This window comes from Bos grunniens, chromosome 18 (genome assembly GCF_055505025.1).
Source record: "Bos grunniens cultivar Pamir isolate PY7600 chromosome 18, Bosgru_T2T1.0, whole genome shotgun sequence".
Classification (NCBI taxonomy): Eukaryota; Metazoa; Chordata; class Mammalia; order Artiodactyla; family Bovidae; genus Bos; species Bos grunniens.
In genome coordinates this window covers 49144386-49167978 of record NC_141182.1, presented here as the reverse complement: position 1 = coordinate 49167978, position 23593 = coordinate 49144386, and the positions used below count along the sequence as shown (strand labels likewise).

The following is a 23593-nucleotide window of genomic DNA, read 5'->3' as shown; positions in this document are numbered from 1 at the left end:
TGAGTGGACAAGTACATGAAAAACTACAAGGGAGAAGATAAGTGGCGCTCTATGAAGTACAATGGAAGGCTCTGGGTAGTAAGAGAATGAAGATTGGAAAGTGTCTTAAGGGAAGAGTGTTTATGTGGAGAAGGACAGATGAGGAATAGGTGAGAAGAGATGGACATGTGTGTTCAAGGAAGGAGCAACTTGAAGCAGAAACACTGAAGGATATGGGATGGTATGGAGCAGTAGAGGGGAAGCCAGAAGGAGAAAATGCTGAGGAATATCTGAAAGGGAACCATTCAAAGGCAGAATCTGAAGTAATTCTCAGAGGGTGGGGTAACCTTGTGAACAAGCCAGAAACCTTTCAAGGAAGGTAAGGAATCTTCTGGAAAGTGGGGACTTCACAAAGGGGGCTCCCAGGAAAGTGGGGGTGAGCAGAAGGGCACAAGGGCATACCCTGAGGCATCTTTCAAGGTGCTTTTATGTGGAGAAAGGGAAATCCTCTTAGAGGGCAGTGGTTCTCAAATTTGAGCATGCATCAGAATCACCAGGAAGGTTCCTAAAAACAGATAGCTACTGCCAGGTTTTCTGATTCAGTAGGTCCAGGTTGGGACCCAAGAATTTGCATTTCTAACAAGTTATCAGGTGATGCTTGTGCGCTGGTCCAGGAACAACACTTGGAGAACAACTACTATAGGGGGAGGGATTCTTTTGTGAGGAAGCACTCAATGTGGAAAAGGAAGGAGAAAACTTCTGAGAGGAAAATTGAAGGAGTCCTCAAGAAAAGTCTAAGGAAGGGTCTGACTATCTCTGAAGGGAGGAGGGGCCTATGAAGATAGAACCAAAGAAAAATGTCCTGAGAGAAAGAGCTCTGAGGGCTGGAACTTCAAGGGGTAAGGGTATCTCTTGAGGATCTTTTAATAAGAAGGGACACAGAGGCTCCTGATAGGGGAAGTCTGTAGGGTGCTGGGGGCCTATGGTGGGATAATGGGGGAAAGAAGCTCAGATCTGAGAAGGATCTCTAAGTTGATTTCACAGGAGAGAGAATGGAGGAGATGAAAGGGTATAAGTGGAGGTTCTAAAAGGGATACGTAATAAGGCCTTGAATAAGGTTTCTTGGAGATGTCAGAGGGAGAATCTGAGAGTGCGTTCTGAGGAAGTCTCACATAGTGGTGGGGTTGTTGATGCACAGCAATTTTGGAGAAAATTCTCTAAAAGGAGTCTGTGGATGTGTGGTCTTCTGTGAGAGATCTTAGATTTACTGGAGCAGGATGACAGGTGTCTTTTTAGGAAAAATTCTCAAACAGCTCAGATGAGAAATCTCTGAGTAAAGCCTTCAATAAGGTATATGGGGAAGGTGGTTCTTCTGAGAGAAAATGTGGGAATGTCATAGTAAAGGGTTTTTCAGAAAGAATTCTGGGACTTTCTAAGAAAATGAGCTCAGAGTTATTTTGAGGGAAGACTGCATGGCGTTGGGTGTCTTCCACAGAGGGTTCTAGAGGATGTGAGGGAAGCTATGAGGGTGAGTTCAGGGAGGGAATTATCTAGTAAAGTCTTTTAGTAAGTAAGTAGTAGTAGTGGTGGTGTTAGTCAGTTAGTTGTGTCCGACTCTTTGTGACTCCATCGACTGTAGCGCCCCAGGCTCCTCTGTCCATGGAATTCTCCAGACAATAATACTGGAGTGGGTTGCCATTTCCTTCTCCACTCTCAGTAAGGCAGGAGGTCTGTAAGTAGTGATTCAAGGGTTACTGGAAGGGTATCTAGGAGAGATTTCAAGGTCATATCTCAGAGGGCTCGAGGGGGTTGCTGGGGTCTCTGAGAAGGTATGAGGAGGTCTTGAAAAACTGCATCTCAGAGGGGTTAAGAAAGGGTCTTAGGGTTTATAAGAGTTGTGAGGAGGAAAGTTCATCAGAAAGCAGGTCTATAAGGAGGGACCTTGAAAGGAGGATTCTAAGGGGGGTTGATGAAAATATCAGAGAGAAACTATGGGAAACCTTTTGGAATCCTAGGAAGCAATTTTTGAAACATTTTGTGTGGGTTACTGGAAAAGATTTGGGATATATAAAAACGGTTTTGAAAGAGGCTCGTGGAATGTGGAAAAAGAGTTTTCTGTAGATTCAGGGAATCTCTGGAGAAGATTTTTGCCATAAATGAGGAGGGTCTCAGGGGAAGATTTTTGGGGTATGTGAGGGTGCTCTATGGAGCATTTCAGGGTGGGGAAATTTGAGGAACATGAAGAGATCTTTGGGACTTTTGGGACCTGTGGAAGGGCCCAAAGAGATGACTTCTGGGATGTGTATATGGAGAAGGAGTGTATATGTGAGATGAATTGGGGGGAGGGGTGGGGTTCCAGATGAGTTTTGAGGATCCGAGGCCATTTCAGAGGGTCTCTTCGGAAGATTTTCCAGGGTACATCAGGAGCATTCTGGAGCAGTCCAGGGGAAGGGGCTCTGAGATTTGGGGGCCATGAATGGAAAATCTCCAAGGCGATTGCTGGAATGGGAGTAGATGGGAGGGAAAATTCTTGGGATGTGTGAGAAGGAAGTCTGGCGATATTGTTGGGATGTGCGAAGTAGGTCGCCGGGGGAGATTTCTGGAATGCACGGGGTCTGGAGGGGATTTCGGGGAGTCTGTGATCTGAAGATTTTTAGGGCTTATGAGGGAAGCTCCTGGAGAAGATATCTGACACATATTGTTGGAATACGAGGAGTGGCCCCGGGGGAATATTTCTAGACTGAGGAGGAGGATGGGGGATCTGGGGCCAGAGCAGGGTTCTCTGAGGAAGATTTCTGAGGCGTAGGACAGGGTCTGGAGCAGACGTGGAAATATCAGGGGTGGTCTCTCGACAAGCCTTGCGCACGGCGGGAGGGGACTGAGGGCTTCGAGTGGACTCGGGGGGGGGGGGGGGTCTGTGGGCGTGCCCTCTAGGGAGCTGTCTGAGGTAGACCTGGGGAGGGGGTCACGAGATGGGCCGCTGGCCGGGCTCCCGAGCCACCCCGAGGGGCGAGGAATTCGGGGAGAAGCTCGAGAAGCGGCCTGTGAGGGCGATTCCGGGTACGGGTGTGAGAGATCCTCTCGAGGGTCGGGACCCCTGAGGCCCGCGCTCCGCGCCCGCCGCCGCCCGGGGTCCCTGAGGGGGCGGGGCCGCCCGCGCGGCCTGGGGCGCCCTGAGGTGAGCCCCGAGAGCCCCGACCCGCCGCCGCCCCGCGTCCGCCTGGCTCTGCTCGCCACTCACCGCCTCGGCTGCCGCCGCCGCCGCCCGGGCCTCCTCAGGCCACCGCCACCACCGTCGCCCCCTCTCCGGCCCGAGAGCTCCCCTCCCTCCTCCCGCACCGACCACCGCCGCCGCCACCGCCGCCGTCGCGCTGCGTCACCGCGCCGTGCGTCACCGCCCCTGGCCCCTCCCCGACGGGACCGCCGCGCGCCAGCATTAGTTGACGCCGCGGTGACGAACCGCGCGCTCGCCAACGGGCGGCGAGGGCAGCCCGAAGGGCGGGAGGTGTGCGCGGAGAAAGGCTGGGTCCCGGCGGAGAGGGGGGCCGCGGGGGTTGAACAAGGCCCACGAGGCCCACCCCTAGCCCCGTCGGATTGGTCGGCTGCTCAGCTGACGGGCAGTCGGCCCTGCGGGGTGGGGTGGGGGAAGAGGCGGGGCGCGCGCGGCGTTGCCATGGGCAACGGGCCCGGCGGCGCCCGGGATTGGGCCTCCCGGCCCGCAGGGGGCAGTCTCGCGCGTGTCTACCGCAGCTTTGCAACTAAGTCACAATTCCTGATTCTGGCGTTCAAGGCCCGGTGGTCCGCCTGGCCCGCAAGCCGGGCTCTAGGCCTGGGCCCCGCCACGCCCTTATCATCCAGGTTGCGGGTAGACCCTAGGGCAGCTGGAGTCTCAGATTCTCCATCGCAACCCTCTCTTAGTCTATTGCTGCTGCTGCTAAGTCGCTTCAGTCGTGTCCGACTCTCTGCGACCCCATAGACGGCAGCCCACCAGGCTCCCCTGTCCCTGGGATTCTCTAGGCAAGAACACTGGAGTGGGTTGCCATTTCCTTCTCCAATGCATGAAAGTGAAAAGTGAAAGTGAAGTCGCTCAGTCGTGTCCGACTCTTAGCGACCCCATGGGCTGCAACCTACCAGGCTCCTCCATCCATGGGATTTTCCAGGCAAAGAGTACTGGAGTGGGATGCCATTGCCTTCCCCGTCTGAGTCTATTGCTTCTCTCAATTGGGAATAGGACTGAAAGAAACGATGCATACAAAGCGCTGGGCACAAAGCAGGCGGTCAATAAATGGGAGTCATTGCTCTGCCAGTAGTAACCTATTCATTTCACACACTGCCCTGGAGCAGCGTGAACTAAGCATAGCGGGGGCACTAACTGAAGGCTCCCAGGTGACAGAGGCGTGGTTGTTCAGTTCAGTCGCTCAGTCGTGTCGGACTCTTTGCGACCACGTAAATCGCAGCACGCCAGGCCTCCCTGTCCATCACCAACTCCCGGAGTTCACTCAAACTCACGTCCATTGAGTCGGTGATGCCATCCAGCCATCTCATCCTCTGTCGTCCCCTTTTCCTCCTGCCCCCAATCCCTCCCAGCATCAGAGTCTTTTCCAATGAGTCAACTCTTCGCATGAGGTGGCCAAAGTACTGGGGTTAGAGGAACCCAAAGAAAGGGAGTCGGAGAGGAATGTAGAGTTTAAGGCAGGGACTGGTGGGAAATAAGCCATGGCCAGAAATTTGGCCACTTGAAAGAGTTTGGACTTGTCCCAAGGGCGCTGAGGAGCCATGGAAGGTCTTCGCCCCAAGGAGAGTCAGGGGGTTGGGGGGAGAGGGAGGTTGGAAAGCTGTCCCTGGTTTCTGTATAGAGGATGGATAGGAGGGAATAGAACTAGAGCTGGGTGTTCGGGGAGCCAGCTGGGGTGGGAGAGGGGCGTTTGCATCAGGGGAAGAGGGAAGAGGAGGAGGAGTAGGTGCCAGGGACTGATGCCCAGGACCTTCGGAGAACCTACTCTGGGACTCCAAGGCCACAGATGGTGAGGGAGGGAGAAATTCAAGCCAAGGTCCTCTGGCTAAAAGGTTGAGGGGGAGGGGTTGGAGGCTTCCCTGAGGAGGAGACCCAGAGGTGAAGCAGGTTAGGAAGTCGCTGAGTCTAGTGTTGGCTACCCAGCATCAGGATTTAGGAGGCGCCACAACCCCTGGGTCTGGGGCTTAAGAGAGTTATTGGGGCCAGAAGCCTATATTTGAGGATGATCAAAGATAGTAAGTAAAGCTGTGGGAGTTAGTGACCTAGCCTGGGGTATGAAGGGTGAATGGAAACAAACACCAGATAGAACCTTGAGAAGAGGAGACACATAAAGTTTGAGCAAAGAAATCGACACTTTTAACAAAGATTGAGAAACAGCAGCCAGAGACAGCGAGGAGGTAAACCAGGAAAACGGGGCATCTCTGGCACTGTGAGGATAGGCCATTTTAAAAGATGGCAGGGGTACATCACTAACCGCAAGTATTGCCACCTCCGTTTAAGCAACAACTTTCAACGCCATATAGAATGGTTGGGCTCCAAGGACACTGATTCATTTATTTATTCAATAATATTTCTTGAGTATCTAATATGTGCCAAGCACTGCTTAAGATACTAAAAATTCAACAACAAATGAGGCAGGCATGAAGCTTACATTCTAGTTGAGGGGCAGAAACAAATGATACTTTCAATGTTTATTTGGTATATTTCAATGTAACTTGGTGATAAGTTCTATGGAGAAAATTAAAGCAAGCTAACGGCTGGAGAGGTGGGATCAGCACTGTTTTAGATAAGGGAAAGGCTTCTTTGATCAGGTGACATTTGAACAGAAATCTGAAGGAGTGAAGGGGTGAACCATGAAGGAAGGAGGGTTCAAGAAAAAGGAGCCAGCACGTGAAAAGGCCTGATGTCAGGATCACTCACAGAACCAGAAAGAGGCTAGTGTGGCTAGAGAGGAGTGAGCAAAGAGGAGAGTACTGAAAGACAAGATCCAGGAGGTAACAGAGGAGGGATGGTGGCAGATAATTAAGAGCTTTTAAAGCCGCTATAAGGACTTTTGCTTTTACCCAGATAATATGGGAGACATGAGAGTATTGAGTGAACAGGTATGTCAGTTGGTTTGGGTTTTTGTTTTTTTTTTGGCTTCACTGCACAATGTGTGAAGTTCACGCTGACCAGGGATTGAACCCATATCCCCCTGCAGTTGAAGCCTGGAGTCTTAACCCCTGGAAAGTGAAAGTGAAAGTGAAGTCGCTCAGTCCAACTCTTTGCAGACCCCATGGACTGTAGCCTATCTTAACCCCTGGACCACCAGGGAGTTCCTGGCTTGGTTTGGGTTTTATTAGGATCTCTCTGACACGACTGAGCAACTTCACTTTCACTTTTCACTTTCATGGAAATGGCAACCCACTCCAGTGTTCTTGCCTGGAGAATCCCAGGGATGGGGGTGCCTGGTGGGCTGCTGTCTATGGGGTCGCACAGAGTTGGACACGACTGAAGCGACTTAGCAGCAGCAGCAGCAGCAGGATCTCTCTTGACAGTCCTATGAAGAATAGAGTGTGGGGAGAGGGGTGGGAGCAGAAAAACAGTGAGGAAGCTACTATGAGAGTTCAGGCAGAAGTTGAAGGTGGCAGGGGCAGAATATAGGCTGTGGAAGGGGAGGAGTGAGCCAGTTCTGGTTATGTTTGGAAGTTCAGAGGTGGCAGGTTTTAAGGTACATTGTCAGAGGAAAGAGATGGGTCAAGGACGACTCCAAGACATCCAGATGGAGTCATGCTGGCAGTTGGACATAAGAGCCTAGAGAGGCCCAGGCTGGGGAAATAATTAGGGTATCCCCCTTTGAATACTAAGAGGCTGATGCTCTCAGGAAGAGGGGAAGGAGGATAGAAAAGAGAAGCAGACTGAGGGCTGAGCCCAGGGACTCATGACTCTTAAAAGGAAGCTGATCTGTGATCCTGCAACCCCACTCCTGGGCATATATTCAGAGAAAACTATAATTCAAGAAGATACATTCCAATGTTCCTTGCAGCACTATTTACAATAGCTAAGACAGGGAAGCAACCTAAATGTCCATCAACAGAGGAGTGAATAAAGATGTGGTACATATATACAATGGAGTACTACTCAGCTATGAAAAATAATAGAATAATGCCATTTGCAGCAACGTGGGTGCACCTAGAGATGGTCATACTAAGTGAAATAAGTCAGAAAGACAAATACTGTATCACTTATGTGTAGAATCTAAAACACAATACAAATGAACTTATCTGTGAAACAAATAGATTCCCAGACATAGAGAATAGATTTGTGGTTGCCAAGGAGGAGGGGGTGGGAAAGGGATGGATGGGGAGTTTGGGATTAGCCGATGCAAACTGTTACATGGAAAATGGATAAACAACAAGGTCCTCTGTATAGCACAGGGACCTGCATTCAAATCCTGTCATAAACCGTAATGGTAAAGAATATGAGGGACTTCCTTGGTGGTTCAGTGGTTAGGACTTCGCACTTTCACTGCCAAGGCCACAGGTTCAATTCCTAGTCTGGGCACTTTTATCCCACAAGCCTCATGGTGCAGCCAAAAAAATGAAAAACATTGTATATATATGTTTAGCTGAATCACCTTACTCTACAGTAGAAATGAACACATTGTAAGTCAACTATGCTTCTATAAAATTTTAAGAAAGGAACTGAGAAGGAGCAGCCAGAAAAGCCAGAGGAAATCCAAGCTGGGGTGGTGTTCCGGAAGCCAAGTGAAGAAAGTGTTTTGGGCACAGGAGTGATGGATGATATCAGATGCAGCTGACAGGGCATGGCAGATGAAGATTAAGAATTGACTACTGGGTCCAGCGCCACAAAGCTCCTTGGTGGCCCTCTGACGGTGGTCGTTGGTGGTCCTTGTCGTTGGAGAGAGACAGGAGTGAGTCTGCTGGGAGAGAGTTGAGGAGCAAATTAGAAGGAGATATTGGAGGCATCGAGTGTGGACAATTCTTTCAAAAAGTCTTGCTGAAAAGGGAAGGAAGTGAATAGGCAGGAGAGAGAAAGTTTATAGGTTAGTTTTAAATTTTATTTATTTATTTTTGGCTGAAACATATGGAATGCAGGATTCTAGTTCCCTGACCAGGGATCAAACCTGTGTCCCCTACAATGGAAGCAGGGATTTTGCAGTGGATTCTCAACCACTGGACCACCAGAAAAGTTCCAGGGTTTTTAGTTTTTAAGACACACCATGGTGTGTAGGCCAAGGGGAAAGATCCAGTAGAGATAAGGATATTGGTGATACAGGGAGAAGGAGGGTAGCTGCAGGGATGCCCTTGAGGAGGTTAGAGAGGGTGGGATCTGCCTACTGCTATGGGAGGGAACTCAGCACAGTGGGCCAGACATTGTGAACATACTCTATTATTTGTGTGTATTTTTTCACAGAAATACAGAGGGGGTTCTCATAAATCACTTCCCTTTTATTTCTACTATATATGATAGTTAGGACATTATATTGATTTTAGGGAGAATTTATGTGTATAAATAGGTTGCGTTATCTAGGAATTTCATTCCAGGATGGGAATTGGGAGGACAATACAAAATGCTCTTCATCATAAAGGAGGTACTGGTCTGATAGGATTAAACACCAGTGTTGTAGTGCCCATTATAAGGCCCCTGAGGTTGAATAACTGCAGAAAAAAAATATACCATTACCTGAGTGCTGGTGAGTCTCCTCTTTCTCCTCCATTTCCCCATCAACCTAATAAGTGGCAGTTTGATCAGCAAACATTTCTAAGTTCCCTCTTTTAGCTCTGGAATTAAAATATTCCAGATTAGTGGGTAGTGAAATGCAGGAAGGCTTCCTGGAGGAACACTTAAAGAGCTTATCATTCCATCATCAAAAAAGTCTACCAAAAAAAAAATGCTAGAGAGGGTGTGGAGAAAGGGGAACCCTTCTGCACTGCTGATGGGATGTAAATTGGTACAATCTCTATGGAAAACAGTACGGAGGTTCCTTAAAAAACTAAATATAGAACAACCACATGATCTGGCAATTCCACTCTTAGGCATATAGCTGGAGAAAACAATAATTTGAAAAGGTACACGCAGCATTGTTTACAATAGCCAAAACATGGAAGCAACCTAAATGTGCATCAACAGAGGGGTGGATAAAGGAACTGTGGTACACTCCAAAAGAGATGTGGTACATATCAGTATACACAGTGGAATATTATGCAGCCATAAAGAAGAATGAAAAGTGCCATTTGCAACGACACAGATGGACCGTCCCTGAGATTGTTATACTGAGTAAAGGAAGTCAGACAAAGAAAGAAATATTACATGATATTGCTATATGTGAAATATAAAAAAATGTTACAAATAAACTTATTTACAAAACAGAAAAAGTCACAAATGTAAAAAACTTATGGCTACCAGGGAGGAAAGAGGGAGAGTGACAAATTGGGAAATCAGGATTGACATGTATGTACTACTGAATCAACCCACTCCAGTACTCTTGCTTGGAAAATCCCATGGGTGGAGGAGCCTGGTGGGTTGCAGTCCATGGGGTCGCGAGGAGTCAGACACAACTGAGCGACTTCACTTTCACTTTTCACTCTCATGCACTGGAGAAGGAAATGGCAACCCACTCCAGTGTTCTTGCCTAGAGAATCCCAGGGACGGGAGAGCCTGGTGGGCTGCCCTCTATGGGGTCACACAGAGTCGGACACAACTGAAGTGACCTAGCAGCAGCAGCAGCAACTACTGTATATAAATTAGATAACTAATAATAACCTACTATATAGCACAGTGAACTCCACCTAATATTCTGTAATGACCTACTTGGGAAAATAATCTAAAAAAGAGTGCAAATATGTATAGTTGATTGATTTACTTTGCTGTACACCTGAAAGTAACACAACATTGTAAATCAACTATACTCCAATTAAAATTAAAAAAAAAAAAAAGCTCATCACTACCTATGGTGTATTGAGTGTTGTCCATCATGCTGGGAGACATGTGAAGTTATTTTATCCTCATAACAATTCTGAATCAGAGGGTTGAAGTTACTTAGCTAGAGCCACACAGTCAGGCAGCACCTGAATCCCAGTCTGGGTGACTGCAAAGCCTGGGAGGTCCCAACAGATGAGGGGAAGGAAGGAGGGGGAGGAGCCATATGTGACAGTTGTCTCAGAATGGGCATAAACAGGATGTGGTGGTTGATGAAACTTTTCCCCTACCCCACACCCCGCCCCCTCGAGCTGTGGTCCCCACCCCTAGAAGACAGCGGAACCAAGGAAAGAAGAGGCCCCTGGACAGTAAAGTCATGGTCGGGGGCCAGGGTCGTATGGGAAGGGCTAGGGGCTGGAGTGGGACTGGGGCTGGGAGGATGCCGGGGTGAAGGTCAGGCTGTGGATGGGAGGTCAAGGCTGGGGAAAGAGAGATGGTGGTTCCGGGTTTAGCCCCAGGTGAACAGATCCCCAAACCTCCCTGGGCGTTGCCCAAGGGCACCTGCCAAGAGGGCTCCAGTCCAGCCCAGAGGAAAGGGTACCTTTCTCCAATGTTCACAAAGGCAATCTATGGGCTATGGGCCCCTCCTCGTTACTAGTAGATGGGGAAACTGAGGTTTGGGGAAAGGGGCAGGGCTGAGGCCAGGGGACTCAGCTCTTAACTGGGCTCCTCTGGCAGTCCGACTCCCTGGTGGTGTGTGAGGTAGACCCAGAGCTAAAGGAAAAGCTGAGGAAATTCCGCTTCCGAAAAGAGACGGACAATGCAGCCATAGTAAGTGAGTGTCATCTTCCCTCCTGAACGAATGGGGGGTGTGGGGGAGCATAGGGACAGATGGCAGGGGCGTCTGACCCACGTATGCCCTCCCTCCTCAGTGAAAGTGGACAAAGACCGGCAGATGGTGGTGCTGGAGGAAGAATTTCAGGTGAGGGGCTGGGGGATGGGACTGGGAGACCCAAAAGACTGTGACTGATGCTGAGAGCCTGGTGTTGGGAGCCCGAAAAACCCGGAAGTCAAGTTCCAGCTTAGCTGTGACCCTGGGCAAGAGACTCTGCCTGTATAGGTCTCTTGTTTCCTCATCTGTGAAATGGTGATAACAGTCCTTACCTCCGAGAGTTGTCTGTGAATTCAGTGATTTAATCCTTGTAGTTTGTTTAGAAAAAAGCAAGTGTCTTAGCACCTCTTCGGTTTGCTCACCGGTAACATGGGGATAATAACAGGACCTACCCCTTTGGGTTTGGGGAGAGATCAATGGGCTAATAATCCATGGGTGTTTCTTGGATGAGTGCCTTGGCACAGAGTACATGTTCGTTTAATGGCAGTCTTTTTATTTTTCTCTCCTCCCCTCACCCCTCACAGAATATTTCTCCAGAGGAACTAAAAATGGAGTTGCCTGAGAGACAGCCCAGGTATCCTGGGGCAAGGAAGGGGAAGATCAGGCCAAGGAGGGTTACAGACTGGGGGGCTACTTGGGGTCCAGTCTTATTTGTGGACTTTGAAACTATGTCTGTGAGTTCCTATCACAGGACTTTTGGTTTGTATACCAAAATTTTATTGCAGAATTTTACGCTAATAGTCATACGTGATGTTAGTACATACTTTGTCAGGGTTTGGTCTCAACATTGCACTTGCTTCATTAAAAAAAAAAAGAAAAGTTAAAATTTCCTTATTTTTCAATGCTTGGGAAGACTTTGAGTAGGAAAGGATTTATTTGACCTTTAATGATTGGGGAGAATCCTGTGTGAAGCCAGAGGAGCCTGGTGCTTTTTGTGTGTGGAGGAGTTTTTTTACACTTCTATGAAAACTGGTCTCTTTAGATTTTTTCATCTCGACTGGGCTGAGTTTTGGGTGTCCTAGGACTTTAAGCCTCAATCCCAGGCTCTAGATCTCAGTCAGCACCCTGGGCATCTGACAAGTGCAATCACACAGGGCCCCATACCCAGAAGGGAGCCTTGAAGGCAGGGCTTGATCCCTGCTATCTTGAAATTCTTTATAGTTTTATCTCTGAATCTGTTTTGTGTGAAGTCTGACAGGACAGTGGAGCCTGTGCTGGAGGCTTGGAGCCTCGTTCAGCTCACATGTCCAGCCCTAGATGGGTTCTCAGCTCCCCACTCCCACATTGCCCAATGATGGCTGATGCCCTCTGCCCCAGGCAGGAGGCCTAATTGCAGACTCGGGAGTATCGGGGAGGTGGGGGGACACTCACTCCTGAAAGATAAATTCCAGGGTGTGCCCTTGAGCATTTTCACTCCCCCCGTGAGTGTCCCCATGCCCAAGACAGCACATGACTTGAAACAGGAAATTTTAAAAGACCAAGAGCAGTCTGGAAAGAGACTGCAGAAGAACGGAAAAACAGGCTTTCTCCTGTGTTTCTTACAAGGGGCCCTGCATTTTCATTTTGCACTGGGTTTGGGAAATTATATAGCTGGCCCTGGTCTCAGCCCCTGATTCTAGACTGCTGGGCTCTAAAACATAGCGGTTGAGCACTTACACTCTACCAGCCAAGTTCCTGGGTTCAAATCTACCCATAGAACCTTGCGCAAATGGCTTCACTCTCTGGGCTTCGATTTTCCCGTATGTAGTATGGGGATAATAATAGTACCTACATCATAGTGTTGTTGTGAATAATCAAATAAGCACTTACTTTTTTTTTTTTGGCCACGTCACTCAGCATGAGGGAGCTAAGCTCCCTAACTGGGGATCGAACCCCTGCCTCTGTAGTCTTAACTATTGCACCTCCAGGGAAGTTCCAAAACCATTTTTTCTTAAGCATTTTTTTCTTTATTGAGTTCTATTTGACGTATAATATATTAATTTCAGGTGTAAAGCATAATGATTTGATACTTGTATATACCGTATGACAGAATGTTCACCATGATAATCTGGTTAGCATCTGTCACCACACATAGTTTCTAGAACATTTTTTTTCTTACGATGAGGACTTTTCATATCTACTCCTTTAGCAACTTTCAAATATACGACACAGCGTTATTAACGCATATCACATCCCTAGGACGTATTTAAAATAAATAACTGGAAGCTTGTACCTTTTGACTCCCCTCACCCATTTCACCCACTCCCACCTTTGTCAACCACTCATCTGTTCTCTCTCTTTATGAACTTGATGGTTTGTTTCTTTATTTTTTCAATTCCACATATAAGTGAGATCATAAGGCATTTGTCTTTCTCTGTCTGATTTATTTCACTTAGCGTAATGCCCTCCAAGAGCCATCCATGTTGCAATGGCAAGATTTCATTCTTTTTTAATGGCTGAATAGTACTTCATTGTGTGCATATGTGTGTGTGTGTGTGTGTGTGTGCCACATCTTCTTTATCCATTCATTTGTCAATGGACATTTAGGTTTTTTCCATTTCTTGGCTATTATAAATAATGCTGCAATAAATATGGGGGTGCATATATCTTTTTGAATTATTGTTTTCATTTTCTTTGATAAATACCCAGTAGTGGAATTGCTGGAGCAGATGGTAATTCTATTTAGCATTTACTAGTATTATTTTTTTAATTAAAAACTTATTTATGGCTGCACTGGTTCTTCGTTGCTATGCACAGCCTTTCACTAGCTGCAGTGAGTGAGGGCTGCTCTCTAGCTGCAGTACACAGGCTTCTCATTATGGTAGCTTCTCTTGTTGCAGAGCACAGACTCTAGGCATGTGCACCTCAGCAGGTTGCAGCATGGGCTCAATAGCCATCGCACGAAGGCTTGGCTGCTCTGCGGCATGCGGCCCTGGTCTTTCCAGATCAGTGATCTAATCCATGACCCCTGCATTGGCAGGCTGATTTCCAACCACTGGACCACCAAGGAATTCCCCTATTATTATTAGTATTTTTCCCCCATTAATATTTTTTAAATCATTTCTTGTGTTTGAAACCAGTACCCTCGGTCTCAGTTGTTAACCCTAGGTTCTCAAACTCAGGCAAGATTGCTAGGCTGTGGTCTCAGGGGATGAGCATCAGGCCTGAGCTCCAGGCCAAGGGCTGAGTTTGAATTCCCTTTCACTATTGTAGGTTCGTGGTTTACAGCTACAAGTATGTGCATGCCGATGGCCGAGTGTCCTACCCCTTGTGTTTCATCTTCTCCAGCCCTGTGGGTGAGAAGGGGGTCTTAGATTCTGTGTGGGGATGTGTACACGTGTGTGTTTGAGTGTAAGTGTGTGTACGTGCATGTGATTGGTGATTTTGTGTGTGTGACTGTGTGCGTGTGTATAGATGCCTGTGTGAGTGTGGGATGTATGATGAGTGAATGCTGAGAAAGCAATGGGGTGGAGGTGAGGGCCCCAAACCCCCATCTTCATTAGTTTTGAGGTGTGTAAGCACATTCATCTCTTCCTTTTACTGGCAACCCCTGTCTGACCCCTAAACCATCTCCAGGGACCCTAGAATAACTTCCAGCCCCAAACAACTCTGATGACTCTGACTGTAGCCTCCAGGGACCTCCTTAGAACAATTCCTGGGATTCTTAGAAAACTCCAGGGCCTGTAGGACACTGTTATTGTTCAGTCACCAAGTGGTGTCTGACTCTTTGCAGGCCCATGGACTGTAGCCCATCAGGCTCCCCTGTCCATGGGATTTCCCAGGCAAGAATACTGGAGTGGGAGATACCATTTCCTTTTCCAGGGTAGGACACTACCAGGGCCTTCGAGAACACCTTGGCATCCCCCAGTTATGCTTTCCTCTTCTGTTTTTCACACAGGCTGCAAGCCTGAACAACAGATGATGTACGCAGGGAGCAAAAACAGGCTGGTGCAGACGGCAGAGCTCACAAAGGTCTGGGGCCGCCCGAAGCTCCTGAGTGTGAGGGAGGAGAGTCTGGGATCCGAGGGCTGATGGAGGGTGGGGGACTCCACCCCTGGAGGTCCCCCACGGGGGGTCAGGACTCCTGGTCTGAGGGAGGAGGGAGCTGGGTTTCTGGGTCTGAGGGAGGGATGGGCAGGAGCCCTCACTGTTTCAGTTCCTGAGTGGATTATAAAACTGAACCCTCTCTCTGCGCAGGTGTTTGAAATCCGCACCACTGATGACCTCACTGAGGCCTGGCTCAAAGAGAAGTTGTCTTTCTTTCGTTGACCTCTGGGCCGAGAACCTGAACTCAAACCCCCTAGGGCCTGAACATCCCAGACCGTAAAGAAATTAAAATGCAACAACTCAGAGACCCTCAGCTCTGGCTTAGTTTTCTGTTCCTCATTGTGGGCACCAGGTGGCAGTCCTGCAGTACCAGTTTTGGACCAGTAGAGGGCAGGCAGAGCCAGTGGACGCCTGCTGAGTTCTGGGAGGACAAGGAGGATTCCATACCTGTTCCTCTGAAAGAAAGGGAGGGGCCTGTAGGGTTTCCTAAGGAGAAATGAGGGAGGCCTGGGCCTCCTAGAGGAATTGGGGGAATATCTGAATCTGTGGAGGGGCCTTGTCCCTGAGAGTAAAGGAGGCGAGGGCCTGTCTCCCCACCTCCCACCTTCCCACCCTTGAAGGCAGTAGTCTGCACCTATGCTAATTTTCTCAGTGATCCCCCAGGCAGGAAGATTTCGAAGCCAGAAAAGTTGTTGAAGTTGTTATAAATGTCAAATGTAATAGCTTCAGGGGCTGGGGAGTTGCTGGGGGGTGAGTGATTTGTGGGGTTGGGTGGGCCTGTGGGCCAGGTCTGGGAAAGATTTAGAGGGATCAGAACTCTCAGAGGACCCCTGAGGAGTATGAAAAGTTGAGGAGGCAGGAAAGGGACACTGCCCTCCCCTTGTGGCGATTCGTCTTTCTTTCGTCATCTTTGGTCACTTGATGCTCTCAGGCTTTCTGTTTCTGAGGGACATTTATTGAGCACCCACAGTGTACTAGGCTCTGCGGATTCTGAGATGGGTAGGTCTTCAAAGAGTTGAATCACTGTCTCGCTCTGCTTTTCCTCCAGGTCTCTGAGTGTTCCTCTCTCTACCCCTAGATTCAGGGATCTGGGAACTCCCTCTCCCCACCCCTTTCCAGGTTCCCAGTTGAGAGGTGGCTGTTGCCATGGTAACAATGACAGAGTGACCTTGGGCCCCGGCTGCCCCTCCCCCAGTCCTGTCGTTCCTGGGTGAGGGCCCACAAGCCCAGCTCCAACCCTTCCTCCTGCTTCCCAGCCTGAACACACCATGCCTTCAATTGCCCCACACTGTCCCATCCCTTGCCCCCTTGTCCCCAGTCAGGACACGCCCCTTGCCTGAGGGATTCAGGTTAGAATTACTCTACACTGGGCCATAGAGAGATCCTGATAGTCCTCGATTTTCTGGGGGTGGGCTTGGGTGCTCAACCCTTCTCTTTCACCTATGCTGGTGCCCCCCACCCCATTTCTCTGCTCGGGTTGTCTCTCCTCCTCCCTCTGTTCACAGCCTCAGTCCCTGAAGGCTAGAGGTGAGGGAATAGGAGGGGTCATTCAATGAAGAGGTCAAGCAACTCCTGGTCTGCAAAGGTCAAAGAGGCAAAAGGACTTGTCCAAGGTCATGAACTTACACAATGAAATGGGCAATAAGAGCTAATACTCTGAGGGCTTTCTATGTGCTTAGTATTTCTATATGCATTTTACAACTAATTTAATTCTTACAATTATTTTTGAAGAAGGTATCATTATTACCCCCGATTTACAAATGAAGAAAGTGAGGCACAGAAACCAAAAAGTTGCCCAAAGTCACACAACTAGCGGTCTGTATGGTTAGAACTTTAACCCAAGGCTATCCTGTGGTCCATGGCCACTCCCTCTCATAGAAAAGAGATTCAGGGAACCCCCTCTTCCTCCTCTATCTTTTCTTTTTCTTGCTACTACTTGCTCGCACCATAGTTGAACATCTGTCTGCCTCCAGGTTCATTCACAAATGCTCTAATCAGAGACAGGCATGTACAAAAATTTGCCCAATCGGGAGCAGGGAGTTTGGAAAGCAGGCATCAATCAGAGAGGGTGACTTTGAAGGGCAGTCCAATGCACAGGAGGTTTGACTACAGGGCTTGTGGAGGGACCAATCAGAGAGGTCAGAACAGAATACCACTATACAATGAAAAGTGGGCACAATGCGGCTGTGGCTTTTCATTTGGGGCCACACCTTTGAGGGATGGTACAAACTGGGAACCTCTTCCTCTCTTTCCACCAACCTCCCTTCTCAATTCAGTTCAGTTCAGTCGCTCAGCCCTGTTCCACTCTTTGCGACCCCACAGACGGCAGCACGCCAGGCTTCCCCGTCCATCACCAACTCCCAGAGCTTGCTCAAACTCATGTCCATCGAGTCGGTGATGCCATCCAACCATCTCATCCTCTCTTGTCCCCTTCTTCTCCCGTTTTCAATCTTTCCCAGCATCAGGGTCTTTTCAAATGAGTCAGTTCTTCCCATCAGGTGGCCAAAGTTTTGGAGTTTCAGCTTCAGCATCAGTCCTTCCAGTGAATATTCAGGACTGATTTCCTTTAGTATGGACTGGTTTGATCTCCTTGCAGTCAAGGGACTCTCAAGAGTCTTCTCCAACACCACAGTTGAAAAGCATCAGTTTTTCAGAGCTCAGCTTTCTTTATAGTCCAACTCTCACATGCATACATGACTACTGGAAAAACCATAGCTTTGACTAGATGGACCTTTGTTGGCAAAGTAATGTCTCTGCTTTTTAATATGCTGTCTAGGTTGGTCATAGCTTTTCTTCCAAGGAGCAAGCATCTTTTAATTTCATGGCTGCAGTCACCATCTGCAGTGATTTTGGAGCCCAAAAAAGTAAACCTCCCTTCTAGGTTCCCACAGATCCAGGCTGCCTAGGTTTTCCCTGGGGTGCTTCTCCCTGATAACCTTGAAAGTGAGCAGGTTTTATGTTGAATAGGTGAAGACTGGACTTTAGGTCAGAGTGGAGAACGAGGTACTCAAATTAGGCCTGAAGGGCCCTTGCCTAGGCTGAAATCTTGACTCTTTTGGAGTGGAGTCTAAGCTGGAGGTGTTTGGATGGGGCTTGGGTGGTGGCAGGACCCAGACTGAAGAAACATGAATATTACAAATTTTAAGATGGTGTCTAAAGTAAAGGGGTGGGGCTCAGGCTGTGAGAGTGGGACCTAGGCTTGAGGGGTGTTACTTATTTAGGTCAGATAGGGCAGGGATTTTGCTGTGGGATGGGGCTTTAGAGACAGGGGGTGGAGCCTATGCTTCCGGGTGGGGCCTAAATTGTGGAAGCATTAGATTGGATCTCTATTAGGAGATCTGGATCAGAAATTAAGGTCAGAGGGAAATAATCACACTATATGCTTTCATCTGTCGCCTTCTTTTTCAGGCCAATTCACATTCCGTGATCTCATGGGGCATTCCCCTGCCTCTGGGGTATATATCCTTCCTCTTCTAGTGGCCCCAGGCTGGAAGATCATGTTTATTCCTGAGTGTAGGCTCTACAGTGAGTCTGCAGCAGCTCTATCTCCCAGGCCTTCTCCTAAGAGGAGTTCAAGAACACATTTTTTACTAAGCACCTATCGGGCTTCCCAGGTGGTTCCATGGTCAAGAATCCGCCTGCCAATGTGGGAGACATGGCTTCAATCCCTGGGTCAGGAAGATCCCCTGGAGAAGGAAATGGCAACCCACTCCAGTGTTCTTGCCTGAGGAATCCCATGGACACAGGAGCCTGGTGGGCTACAGACTTAGCTACTAAACAACTAGTACCAAGACTGTTGGGGAAATGTGGGGGACTGGAGAAAACTGGTGTGCATGCCACATGTCAGGTGGCTTACATTTCAGTTAAGAGACAATAAGCAACAAATGAATAAAGAGGTAAACAAACAAGCAAGCAAGAATGTTACCAAGAGTGATAAAGGCTATAAAGGAAAAAAAAAATGAGTTTGATGGGATGATAGAAATCCCAAACAGGGTGGGACCTGTTTGGGTTTTTTGTTGTTGTTGCTTCTTTAGTCTCTAGAAGAGTCCTCCAGTTTCTTCCTGCCAACATTTATTGTGAAAAGTTTCAAACATATAGCAAAGCTAAAATAGTTTTACAGTGAACACCCATATACCTACCAACTAGATTCTAGATTAACATTTTGACTGTACTTGCTTTATCACATAGCCATCCATCTATCCATCCATTAATTCATTTAAAAATTATTTATTTTTTTGGCTGCACGTGGTCTTAGCAGCGGGATGTGGGATCTAGTTCCCTGACCAGGGATTGGACCCAGGCTCCCTGCACTGGGAGCACAGAGTCTTAGCCACTAGGGAAGTCCTCCATTCATTAATCCATTTTTACTTTGAAAGTATTTCAAAGTAATCTGAAGACATCAGGATAACTGGTGGCAGTGAGGATATAAATTGGTCATGGTAAAGGAAGGGCTCTCTTAAGAGATTACATTTAAATTAAGAATTGAATGAAGCTCTCTTTCCCTTCGGCATGCCACTGAAGATCCTGGTGTTGCCATGTGCCACCACCCAGCCCAGTGTTACCGGTATTGTAAGAGCAAGCGGTACCCAAAGTCCCGTTTCTGCCGAGGTGTCCCTGATGCTAAGACCCGCATCTTCAACTTGGGGCATAAGAAAGCCAAAGTGGATGAGCTCCCACTCTGTGGCCACACAGTGTCAGATGAGTATGAGCAGCTCTCCTCTGAAGCCCTGGAGGCTGCCTGTATTTGTGCCAACAAATACATGGTGAAAAGCAGTGGCAAAAATGGTTTTCACATCCGAGTATGGCTCCACCCCTTCCATGTCATCCGCATCAACAAGATGTTGTCTTGCACTGGAGCTGATAGACTCCAGACAGGTATGCACAGTGCCTTTGGAAAGCCCCAGGGCACAGTGGCCAGGGTCCACATTGGCCAGGTCATAATGTCCATCTGCACCAAGCTGCAGAACAAGGAGCATGTGATTGAAGCCCTCCGCCGGGCCAAGTTCAAGTTCCCTGGCCGCCAGAAGATCCACATCTCCAAGAAGTGGGGATTTACCAAGTTCAACGTGGATGAATTTGAAAACATGGCGGAAGAAAAGCAACTCATCCCGGACGGCTGTAGGGTCAGATACAAATCGCAGTCCCCTGGACAAATGGCGGGCCCCACACTTGTGAGGATCAGCACTGTCCCCTCCTTAATCATGCTCACCAATAAATGCTATTTCCTGTAAAAAAAAAAAAAAAGAATGAAAAGAAGAAATCAGCCATGGAAGGGGAAAAGAGTGCAAAGGCCCAGGGGTTGGAATGACATGATGTGTTGGAGAAAGAGAAAATTCATTACTGAGGCTGGAAGACAACAGCGGTCAAGGATGAGGTCAAAAGGTAGGCAGGAGCCAGAGATCACAGGGCCAGACACGCTCTGTGAGTGAGGCTATCTCTGCCTGGGCTCAGGCTTTTTATTTCTCTATCTCTGTCTCTATTATTATTATCATATTCATTTGCTCCTTGGAAGAAAAGCTATGGCAAACCTAGACAGCCTATTAAAAAGCAGAGACATTATTTTGCCGACAAAGGTCTGTATTGTTAAAGTTACAGTTTTTCCAGTAGTCACATACGGATGTGGGAGTTGGACCATGAAGGCTGAGTGCCAAAGAATTGCTACTTTTGAACGGTGGTGCTGGAGAAGACTCTTGAGAGTTCCTTGGACAGCAACTCCTCAAACCAGTCCATCCTAAAGGAAATCAACCCTGAATATTCATTGAAAGTACTGATTCTGAAGCTGAAGCTCCAATACTTTGGCCACCTGATGCGAAGAGCTGACTCATTGGAAAAGACCCTGATGCTGGGAAAAATTGAGGGCAGGACAAGAAGGGGGCAACAGAGAATGAGATGATTGGATGGCATCACTGACTCAATGAACATGAGTTTGAGCAAACTCAGGGAGATAATGAAGGACAGGGAAGCCTGGCGTGCTGCAGTTCATGGGTCGCAAAGAGTCAGACACAACTTAGCAACTGAACAACAACAGTTCTTAGTTGCACCATGCGGGATCTTTTGTGCAGCACATGGGTTTTCTAGTTGTGGCGCAGAGGTTTAGTTGCTTCGAGGCATTTGGCATCTTCTTTTTCGGCTGTGCTGGGTCTTGGTTGCTGTGCAAGGGCTTTCTTCAGTTCCTGAGAGTGGGCTTGTCATTGTGGTGGCTTCTCGTTGTGGAGCACAGGCTCTAGGGGTTCAGTAGTTTCGGTTCGTGGCTCTCGGCTCTAGAGTGCTGGTTCAGTAGTTGTGGTGCTTGGGCTTAGTTGCACTGTGGCATGTGGGATCTTCCCAGACCAGGGATTGAACCAGTGTGCCCTGCATTGCAAGGCAGATTCTTAACCACTGGACCACCAGGTACGTCCCTGTCTCTGTTTTTATTATCTTCTCACCCCACCCCCCTTTTCCACACCCATCCATCCCAGACCTGCCCTATCCTCTTTCCTCTTTGCCTCCACCTTGTTCTGCCACTTTCTATCTGTGTGATCTTAGGCAAGTGACCTAACCTCTCTGTAGCTCAATTTTCCTCATTTGTAAAATGGGCATAGTCATTTGACCTCCTCATTTGGCTTCTGTGAAGAGTGAATGGAGTTGGGAGTCTGCCTGCTAATGTGAGGGGTGGGGCGACGGACATGGGTTTGATCCCTGGTCGGGGAAGATCCCACATGGCTCAGGGTGACTAAGCCTGTGCACCACAACTATGGAAGCCCTCAGCGTGTTTTGAGTCTGTGCTTTGCAACAAGAGAAGCCACATCATTGAGAAGCCTGTGCACCACACCTAGAGAGTAGCTACTGCTCGCTGCATCTAAAGAAAGTCCATGCACAACAAAGGAGAGCCAATGCAACCAAAAATTAATTATTTAAAAAATAAAGTGTGCAACTTAACAAAAACCAGAAGTGAGTGGAGTTGTATATGTGAAGCCCCTAGATCCAATCCTGGTACACAGTAGGGTTGGACATGTGTCAAATTTTGCTATTATTGTTATTGTTCTCCCACATCTGTCCTTCCAGCCCTAGTCCTCCATGTCCTGGCAGCGAGCACCCAGTATCAGGGTGAGAGGTGGGAATGGTGGCTGGGTGGTGGTGGTGATGGTGGTGGTGGTGTTGTTTAGTCACTAAGTCTGACTTCTTGCGATGCTATGGACTGTATGGACTGTAGCCCGCCAGGCTCCTCTGTTCATGGGATTTTCCAGGCAACAATACTGGAGTGGATTGCCATTTCCTTTTCCAGGGGATCTTCCTGGATCAGGGATGGAACTCAAGTCTCCTGCACTGGCAGGTGGATTCTTTACCACTGAGCCACAAGGGAAGCCAGTGATGGTGGTGGGGAGGGTGAAATCTAGAGACTCGGGAGTGGGGAGTGGGGCTTTGAGTGTCCTCAGGGCGATCTAAGGGTTGTGAGTGGTTCACTAAAGTGAGGTTCCCCAGAGGGAAGCTCTGCAGAGATGTGCTGGATCTGGGGGGTGTGGGGCAGGCTCCATGTGATGATATGAGTAGGAAGAATTTAGAGAAGGGGTTTAGGGGAAGACCTTGGAATCCAAATGGGATCCAAAATGGGAGGGATTTGGGCCACCAGGGACCTAGGGGATTGCAATAAGACAGATTTTTTTTTTTAAGTTAAGATTTTCCCCTTTATTTTTATTTGGGTGCACTGGGTCTTAGTTGTGGCGTGTGGGATCCTTACACGCATATGTTACAGCATGTGGGATCTAGTTCCCTGACCAGGGGTCGAACTTGGCCCCCTACATTGGAAGCCTAGAGTTTTAGCCACTGGACCACCAGGGAAGTCTCATGAAATAAGACAGATTTTGAGGGGAGAGCTTGCTGGGTTTAGAGGCCAGAATATCTCAAAAAGAGATGGAGAGTGGTCTGAGAGATACCCAGTGGGAGAGGGGCTCAGTTCAGTCGCTCAGTCATGTCCGACTCTCTGCAACCCCACGGACTGCAGCTTGCCAGGCTTCCCTGTCCATCACCAACTCCCGGAGCTTGCTGAAACTCATGTCCATTGAGTCGGTGATGCCATCCAACCATCTCATCCCCTGTAGTCCCCTTCTGGGGGGTTAGCTGTTCCATAGGAGTTGGGCAAAGGGATCTGAACAAGAAAGGAACAGGAATTCTCAGTTCCTCGGAAGTCACAGGGTGGAGGAAGGGCCTGGAGGGTTCAAGAGAGAGAATAAGAACAGGGGTGAGGCAGGGTCCTCAGGAGGGCAGCATGGGTGGGGAAGATGATCAAGAATTTGGGGCAAATTGGGCATTCTGGAAATCAAGGACTGCCTTGGAGGGGAGGACGTTCTGGGATCTAATGAGGGTAATTGGAAAAGTCTAGAGTCTCCCATGAGGAAAAGAGTTATATTTGGCACCCCTAGAAGTTAGACATGGTCTAGAGGCTCTACTAGGGGGCAGAGAATTGTTTGAGGTCAAGAGGGTAGAGGGGCATAGAGGGTCCTCAGGAAGGAGTGGGATATGGTCTGTGGTCCTGAGTGGCTATAGAACATGGTTTGGCTCCCCCAAGGGAATGAGGCATGATCTGGGGTCTCCCCAGATGTTGACATATGGTCTGGATCCACTGTGGATGTTGGGGTGATCTGGGGTCCCTGAGGGATGAGGTGTGGTCTGGGGGTCCACCTTTTTAGGGTCCCTGGTAGGGGTGCTGTGGACCCTCTTGGATGCTGAGATACGGTCCTGGGCCCCGCTAGATTGGGAGGTCTGGTCTAGGGTCCCTGATG

The 23593-nt window shown here is 48.5% G+C and overlaps 2 protein-coding genes and 1 pseudogene across 8 annotated transcripts in view; 2 read left to right on the top strand and 1 right to left on the bottom strand.

The window, feature by feature from the left end:
* Positions 1-3680, bottom strand: part of SAMD4B (sterile alpha motif domain containing 4B) — a 36498-nt gene extending 32818 nt beyond the window's left edge. The window contains exon 1 of one of the 2 annotated variants that reach the window (XM_086352447.1): positions 3221-3680. The gene's annotated coding sequence lies outside the window, so the exon portion shown is untranslated. The remainder of the gene's footprint in view (positions 1-3220) is intronic. The other variant, XM_086352448.1, reaches the window with a different exon arrangement.
* Positions 856-15147, top strand: GMFG (glia maturation factor gamma). Of its 6 annotated transcripts, none has more exons than XM_086352459.1 (7): positions 856-878; positions 10655-10751; positions 10849-10898; positions 11333-11382; positions 14001-14083; positions 14686-14759; positions 14985-15147. In XM_086352459.1, coding segments are annotated over exons 2-7 (330 nt in total). In that variant the 5' UTR covers positions 856-878; positions 10655-10750; the 3' UTR covers positions 15057-15147. The 6 variants fall into 6 exon arrangements, with proteins under 6 accessions (XP_086208585.1, XP_086208586.1, XP_086208583.1 ...); XM_086352460.1 differs by having other exon boundaries at positions 861-878; positions 10655-10747; XM_086352457.1 differs by lacking the exon at positions 856-878 and adding an exon at positions 10160-10284.
* Positions 15148-19352: 4205 nt separating this feature from the next.
* On the top strand, positions 19353-19952 carry LOC147353819 (large ribosomal subunit protein uL16-like; annotated as a pseudogene).
* Positions 19953-23593: the final 3641 nt, after the last annotated feature.